The 8,538-nt window shown below is 44.1% G+C and overlaps 1 protein-coding gene across 1 annotated transcript; it reads right to left on the bottom strand.

The window, feature by feature from the left end:
- Positions 1 to 691: 691 nt before the first annotated feature.
- Positions 692 to 4,375, bottom strand: I-2 (phosphoprotein phosphatase inhibitor). The gene is made up of 5 exons (XM_048713585.2): positions 4,186 to 4,375; positions 2,701 to 2,788; positions 1,878 to 1,996; positions 1,613 to 1,780; positions 692 to 1,216 (listed from the first exon to the last, which is right to left on the bottom strand). Exons 2-5 carry the CDS (start codon positions 2,703 to 2,705, stop codon positions 1,002 to 1,004), a joined length of 507 nt encoding a protein of 168 aa, XP_048569542.2. The 5' UTR covers positions 2,706 to 2,788; positions 4,186 to 4,375; the 3' UTR covers positions 692 to 1,001.
- Between the last annotated feature and the right edge of the window lie 4,163 nt (positions 4,376 to 8,538).

The following is an 8,538-nucleotide window of genomic DNA, read 5'->3' as shown; positions in this document are numbered from 1 at the left end:
CTGCCAGTTGGCCTAGCCAAGTGTAGGCGTGCGTGGGTTCCACTTGTAAGTGTATGAGAGGCCAAGGGCTGGTTGGGTCGCGCAAGTACTTACGCCCTGGAGAGGGGTTGTATCAAGTATGCTGATGAAAAGATATTCTGAATTCCCTCACCTACTTTCCCCTCGCTCACCCCCTTCTCCCTCACCCTCCTACTCCGATCCCCTCCCGAAGCCTACTCTGGTCGCCTTCGATCCAGATCGGGGCGTTACATCCCAATCCACTAATCATTTGCGGTAATCACCGACCTCCATCCACCAATTATTTGATCTTTGTAAGGATGAATTTTGGTTAACTGAAAAATTGCATAATTATATTTATTGTTAAAAGATGAACTTTGGTTAACCAAAAAAGTGCATAATTGTCGACATCGTATAACTTCGCCCCGAGCTTTCTACTAATCACTTTATTTTAATTTGCCAAATGTTACACCACAAGGTGTGCGTTCAAACTCTCTTGGCATTAAATCCTAGCGAGCAACCGAGCTGTTCAAGCAGGCCACAGTTTCCTGCTTTACAATCTCATATTCTCATAAGCTGTTTCCAATGGCCAGGCAAACCAATGAACTACTGAACTGAACAATGAAAGTAAATACCTTAATTGTGCAATAACTCTTATGTTCATCATGGATCCGCAATCACAAGCAGTAAAGCATGATCTCAAGAAGAAAAATTGCTCAAGGGTTGTCCATATAACTCAGTTCCAGTATTATAAAAAGCGGCCCAGGCAAATTCTAGCCTCCTGACTGAACGTGAAGTAGCTAGTTCAACTAGAATTCTCCACCATTTTAGGCACCGCGGCATCTCAAAATAAGAAAGAGGAACAGGTTCTTTGCGTACAGAAAATCATCCGATCTGGCGTGAAAACAAGGATCCAACAATACACACAGAGCAGGCGCAAACTGCATGCTCCCGCTTAGTTGAACTTTCCCTAGGCTTAGCGACCACAGAATTCACTTTATGGCTCATACTTGAGGTGATGCTGACGATTCACTCTTGTCGCCTGTTGCCTTCTCTCCTGCAGTTTTGTCTTCGGCGTTGTTTGCAGCTCGCTCATTCACACGGGCCTCATCTTCAACCAGGGATCCAGTGCGCATCAGTTCTTTGACCTTGCGGAATTCATCGTAGTGATTGCGGCGATGCTCTTTGAAACTCACTGATGATCTGTCAGCTTCTGAGTCTGCATGAACACCAAACATATCACTGGCTGTTCGAATAACGTCCTGGACTCTGCCTGTTCGAATAACGTCCTGGACTCATATAGTAAGCTTACTATTCCCACATTACGTTGATAATTAAGTATACACTTATGCATGACATCAAATACAAATATAAATCATGATATAAGATAGCAACTTAGAAAGAGTTACAAAAGGTTTATCTTAGCTAGCTAATTCAGAAGAGCTATATGAGTAATCATATAGTTGGATCACTTATGGACTTCATTACAGAAAGCTGATACCATAAAATCAAGTCGCATAACTCAGCTAGTCAAATATATTGAACATCAGTAATTACTGATTTACTCTAGCAACTCTAGAAACATAAAATGGTAACTGAGAAAGAAGCTACCAACCATCATCCTGTTCCATGGCATCTGCATCATCATCTGAGGATGCCCACTCATCATCCTTTGAATCATTTTTACTTGAAGAGGCCACACCATTTAAAGCAGTCAATATAGCTTCAGCACTAACAGTCTCATCTAGGCACTTGTCGAAAGGGCGTGTTGGTGATAGTGACCCTAGAGAGCAAGCAATGAAAGCAATTATCCAGCGCTTGCACATTATGAGCACAAATAGTGGTCAGATATGATGAGATACAAGTAACAAGACATATACCATCTTCTTCATCCATCATAGGGTGATACGGTGTCTTGGGCTCGGTTATCTTTTGCCTCACTGGCTTGTTTGATTCAATCTCATACAGATTGTCCTCATTCCACTTCACGCGATGGGAACTGAAGAGAAAAAAGTCAAAATAATGGAAGCAAAATCAAGCAAGTTGAGGTCTAGCTCACACTTATGCAGCCAGTTCAGTTGATTTCATTAGCTCTGGATCATAGCGCAGCATTTGCGCCAAAAACATGGTTTCGCGTACATGTAAAACCATATAAAAATACAAATGGTACTACAAAATCATACCCATTTTTTCCAATACCACGTCCATGTAGAAATCAATAGCTAGGCTTTATTGTGTTTAAGCAGGCAACAGATCAATGCTATTTTCTATGTCTTCATAGTAGCATAAAATGCAAAAGCCAAATAGAGAATCTTATATCGAATATAAGCCCTTTGACATATTAGTCTATCAGTCCTTCCAGTTTCTCAAACAGAGAATACTATTTTGTATAAAACCTGGATTAAGTTCAAGACTGTCTACACACTTTAATTTACCATGTCATGTTGCATTGTAAAAATCAATTGTATTACTCAGGACACCAAACAAATATGCTGAACCCTTGTTCACAAGTTGGTTAAAAAAAGAGAAATGCTTATGCTCCATCATTATGCTAGCCCAGAGATAAGATTTGAAACAACCCAAGCCAAGTAATGGAGTACTAACTAACACTCTGAAAAACGTACATACCAAAATAAGTCAGTATGCATCATTTCTTTCAAACAGTTTCTTATTGATCTCGAAGGAGGAATTAAGACTACTAACCTCATGCTTTAAGTTTCTGATGAGTGAGGATCAAGAAATGTTTAGACAGCAATTCGAAGCCAGATAACACCACCTATTCTAGGTTTCCCTGCAGAAAAAAACTGTCAAGAGTAAATCGAACAAAGATGCACATATTTTGGGAGGTGGGAGTGTGCCACTGTGACAAACGGACACGACATGCTCAGACCATCTAATAGTGCATCTGACACATGGGAGGTGGGACAAGCTAATGACCAGACGGCAATTATCAGCAAGAATCTATGGCTTTTGTAGTCAATCAAATGTGCAGTTTTCTGATAATTTTGACAGAATGTGTATACCAACAATCTTTCAAAAACATACTTCTTAATAGTACACAAATCGATATGGAATAGTTCAACACGATAATAAGCAAAATTTGCTATGTGACATTGTAAAATGGGGGCAATTGTGCGTCACACCAAAATGGTGGCCCTATACATAACAGTAGAATTACTATACTACTATTGTAACAACCAGCAAGAGGGCTGCACGAAACTGTTTACTTAATTTGCCTTCCATCCTCCTAGCATTACTGCTCAAGAACAAGCAAGTACTCCCTCGGCACCGCACCGGCACACACTGCTGCACAATTTCTCTTCGCTGTACTGGCCGCCTTGCTTTCTACAAGGGTGCCCTACAAAGGCCAAACATGCCATCACCAGCCATGATGGTGTGTTCAACAAAGACGGCCTTAGTCGAGTTAGTTCACTGATGGGCATGCTTCAGCCTGGCGCAACGCGGCCATGACGGGAGTGTGCCACTGTGTAGTGGCACCGGAGACCATCGCTGCAAGGCCGTGAGGTGTGAAAGGCTGAATCTGAGGATTCGATTTACGGTGGTGAACAATCGGCCGGGGCTACACGAAATGTTTATTCCCTCTGAAAAAAAGATGGAATGACTGTATTACGATGGCTTCAGTGTGCTGTGGCAGATGGCCGGTCACCATTTCGGAGCCAAACCCCATGATTTTGTACCCATAACTAAAACTAAGAAAAAAAGATCATCATCGAAGTATTGTGCGGGCGCGACAGGGCGGATCTCGATGGGGTGCCCAAAACTCGTAGAACTTATTTTTGTTTTAACTAGTCATCGCTGGATGACCCAAAAAAAAATCCCATACCTCGAAAAATCAATGTCCGAGACCGCGGACGGGGCGGAGACAGCGGACGCGCTATGAGGTCTAGAATGGGAACGGCGGTCCCGGCGAGGCGGGATGGGTTGGTGGGCGGCTGAGGGGTGGGGGCGGGCGTCGGCGATGACGCGGAGCTAGGGCACGGCGGCAGCTCTGAGGCGCGGCGGGATCGGGTCGGGTCGGATTGGTAGGGTCGGTAGGTCAGGCGGAGAAGAGGAGGGGCACGGGACGGGGTGGTGGTGGCGGTGGAGAGGAAAAGTCGCTGCTACGGGGATCGGCCGCGCGTCGTGGCGAGGAGGACATGGATTTTGACCGGGATCGCGGGGAATTACCTTAGCTGCTCTCGGCAGTGGTTCCGGCGGAGGAGCGAGCTCGGCGTCGAGGTGGACGACGAGGGAGGAGCGGCGGAGGAGCGAATCGTGGTCGGGGTCGGGGTCGAGGTGGGCAAGGAGGGGCGGAGGAGCACGCGCCGGAGGTGTGGTGTTTCCGTGGCTTATTTCTTTTCTCACGCTCCCCCACTCTGCCCCCGGTACTTCCACACAATTACCAGAAAATCCCACCCCTACTGTGAACTTTTTTTTAACACAACGCAAGCGCTCATATACATGCGCATACACTTATCCTTATAAACACACATACGTACACCCTACCCCTATGAGCACCTTCGAAAAACTGAGCCGGCATATCATTTTGAAATTTATGAAGTCATCGTAGGCACCTCGTCATCGACGGGTACGTCTCCTCTCATTGAATGCGTATCGCCAGAAATCTTGAAATAAATTCAGGAATAAATGCGAGCACCAGGATTTGAACCCTGATGGGCTGGGGATACCACAGCCTCTCTAACCATCCAACGACAAGTTGGTTCGCACCCCTACCATAAACTGAAATGTATACAAGCCAGGCTGCAAGTTTATTTAGGCCAAAAAAAAAACAGTCCAGTACTCCAGATAGTTTGCCAAGCAAAAATGTCAGTTTGTATTTTCTTGACTTGGTTGTCTCTGATGTTTGCCAAGAATCATAATCAGTACTACATATGATAATTAAGCCCGCATAACATCTTTCTAAAATAGGTATTTATTTTTTTGTCATGTGTTTGCTTAGAGTAATTTGTTCCATGTACACACTACCATGAGCAAGTTCTTCCTGTGTACCACATTATCGATCTTGATTTTACTTGAAATACTGGTCTGACAATGTATTGATAAAATTAGTGGTGTGCCTTTCAACCTGCTCAAGTACTGAGAAAGTACTGGCAAACTAGATTTGTTGGATGCCTTAACTAAATGCACTCTTCCGTTGTACTTGTGCAACCTGAAAATCCTATCTTTGTTTTGTACTTGTGCCTTAACTTATATAGCCATCACTTTATCTTTGCCTACGAGGAACAATTGTTTCTCTGTGTTATATTTTCAGAATTTTGGCAAGTACTGAGTGCTAATTCTTCTCTTCTTGGTTACTAGCTTGTACTTAGTTGTAGTGGCGGAGCTTCATGGGCATCAAAGGGGGCCATGCCACCCCCCTACTCTAGGAAAACTCTTATGTGTATCCCTAATTATTGGCTTGAATATCCAAGGTTTCTCAAAGCTTATGTGTAACTTGTCTTCTTCGCCACCTCAACTTTGATTAGCCCCCTCAACAATCTTCATCAAGCTCCGCCACTGCTTAGTTGAGTTGAAGAAGCAAGTAAGAAGCGCTGAGACAATGAAGAAGCAAATTCTGAAGAAGGATGGCAGGTTGAATCTGGTTGATGTTTAAAACAAGCAATCTTACAGAATCAATAAGTGCATGAGCATTTGAGTGCTATGTTGTAACATTTCAGTATTCGGAGTGCATGAACATTCGTGTGCATAAACATTTTAGTATTTGTACTATGCTGCCTGATGTGCTTGTGAAGGAAATATGCCCTAGAGGCAATAATAAAGTTGTTATTAATATTTCCTTATATCATGATAAATGTTTATTATTCATGCTAAAATTGTATTAACCGGAAACTTAATACATGTGTGAATACATAGACAAACAGATTGTCACTAGTATGCCTCTACTTGGCTAGCTCGTTGAATCAATGATGGTTATGTTTCCTAACTATAGACATGAGTTGTCATTTGATTAACGGGATCACATCATTAGAGAATGATATGATTGACTTGACCCATCCGTTAGCTTAGCACGATGATCGTTTAGTTTGTTGCTATTGCTTTCTTCATGACTTATACATGTTCCTATGACTATGAGATTATGGAACTCCCGAATGCCGGAGGAACACTTTGTGTGCTACCAAACGTCACAACGTAACTGGGTGATTATAAAGGTGCTCTACAGGTGTCTCCGATGGTACTTGTTGAGTTGGCATAGATCAAGATTAGGATTTGTCACTCCGATTATCGGAGAGGTACCTCTGGGCCCTCTCGGTAATGCACATCACTTTAGGCCTTGCAAGCAATGCAACTAATGAGTTAGTTGCGGGATGATGTATTACAAAACGAGTAAAGACACTTGCCGGTAACGAGATTGAACTAGGTATTGAGATACCGACGATCGAATCTCGGGCAAGTAACATACCGATGACAAAGGGAACAATGTATGTTGTTATGCGGTTTGACCGATAAAGATCTTTGTAGAATATGTAGGAGCCAATATGAGCATCAGGTTCTGCTATAGGTTATTGACCGGAGACGAGTATCCGTCATGTCTACATAGTTCTCGAACCCGTAGGGTCCGCACACTTAACGTTCGGTGACGATCGGTAATATGAGTTTATGTGTTTTGATGTACCGAAGGTAATTCGGAGTCCCGGATGAGATCGGGGACATGACGAGGAGTCTTGAAATGGTCGAGACGTAAATATCGATATATTGGACGACTATATTTGGACATCGAAAAGGTTCCGAGTGACTCGGGTATTTTTCGGAGTACCGAAGAGTTACGGGAATTCGCCAGGGAGTATATGGGCCTTATTGGGCTTTAGGGGAAAGAGAGAGAGGAGGTTGCGCGCCCCCCAAGGCCTAGTCCGAATTTGACTAGGGGGAGGGGCGATGCCCACTCCTTCCTTCTTTTCTCTTTTCCCTTTCCTTCTCTCCCACTCCTACTACATGGAAAGGGGGGGAATCCTACTCTCGGTGGGAGTAGGACTCCCCAAGGCGCGCCATAGGAGGGCCGGCCCTCCCCCCTCCTCCACTCCTTTATATACGTGGTCAGGGGGCACCCCATAACACACAAGTTGATCATTGATCTTTTAGCCGTGTGCGGTGCCCCCTCCACCATAATCCACCTCGGTCAAATCGTAGCGGTGCTTAAGAGAAGCCCTGCGTCGGTAGCTTCATCAACACCGTCATCACGCCGTCGTGCTGACGAAGCTCTCCCTCGAAGCTCTACTGGATCGTGAGTTCGCGGGACGTCACCGAGCCGAACGTGTGCAGATCGCGGAGGTGTCGTACGTTCGGTACTGAGGATCGGTCGATCGTGAAGACGTACGACTACATCAACCGCGTTGTCATAACGCTCCCGCTTTCGGTCTACGAGGGTACGTGGACACACTCTCCCCTCTCGTTGCTATGCATCACCATGATCTTGCGTGTGCGTAGGATTTTTTTTGAAATTACCGCGTTCCCCAACAGTGGCGTCCGAGCCAGGTTTATGCGTAAATGTCATATGCACGAGTAGAACACAAAGGAGTTGTGTGCGTGGGTATATACATATTGCTTGTCGTCACTAGTTGATTCTTGATTCAGCGGCATTGTTGGATGAAGCGGCCCAGAACGACATTATGCGTACGCTTACGCGAGACTAGTTCTACCGATGTGCTTCGCACACAGGTGGCTAGCGGGTGTCTGTTTCTCCAGCTTTAGTTGAATCGGATTCAATGAACATAGTTCTTTCTGAAGATCAAAAAGAAATCACTATACCGCATTGTGGTTTTTTGATGCGTAGGTAAGAACGGTTCTTGTTCATCCCGTAGCAGCCACGTAAAACTTACAACAACAAAGTAGAGGACGTCTAACTTGTTTTTGCAGGGCATTTTGTGATGTGATATGGTCAAGACGTGATGAGATATAAATTTGTAACATCCCAAATTTTCAATTTGGAATGTTATACACTAGATCATCATTGTATATCATATTTTATTGCATTTGGGTATTCCAGCGATTGCCTGTTTTTCTTTATGGACCGCCACCCAGGCTCAAAGGGATCATGAGATTATTCATGCTAGAAACTTCCGTGTGCAGCCACAAGCTACTATGGGCTCTAGCATAGTTGACTAAGTTGTGCAAACTCTTATAGTGGTAGACTAGCAGATGTAGGGGAAAGTAGGTGTAACGGTCTACCCGATCGTAAGGTGCTAGCGCTTCTGAAAGACTATGTCTCGGTCATCTGTTTCTCAAACATCATGTAGTGTGAGAATCCCAATGGAGGAGATCGAGTCTTTTGGGAAAAAGTGCGCAAACCTCTGTAGAGTGTATAAACTAATCATGGTTAGCCGTGGCCCCGGTTATGGACATCTTGAGTATCTAGTACTTGGATTATCATGTGAATCTCATCATGTTACTCTAATTAATTTTGTTGGCTTTTAATGATGATGCTTAATTGGGATTGAGAGGGTGTCTACACTCTCAATGTTTAACAACTACCATGATAGTTAAATAAAATTTATTCCTTTGCAGTAGGGAAAAATTGGCTTTACG

This window comes from Triticum urartu, chromosome 4A (genome assembly GCF_056163025.1).
Source record: "Triticum urartu cultivar PI428250 chromosome 4A, HENAU_Tu73, whole genome shotgun sequence".
NCBI classification, from domain to species: Eukaryota; Viridiplantae; Streptophyta; class Magnoliopsida; order Poales; family Poaceae; genus Triticum; species Triticum urartu.
This window is presented reverse-complemented; position numbering and strand designations above follow the sequence as displayed.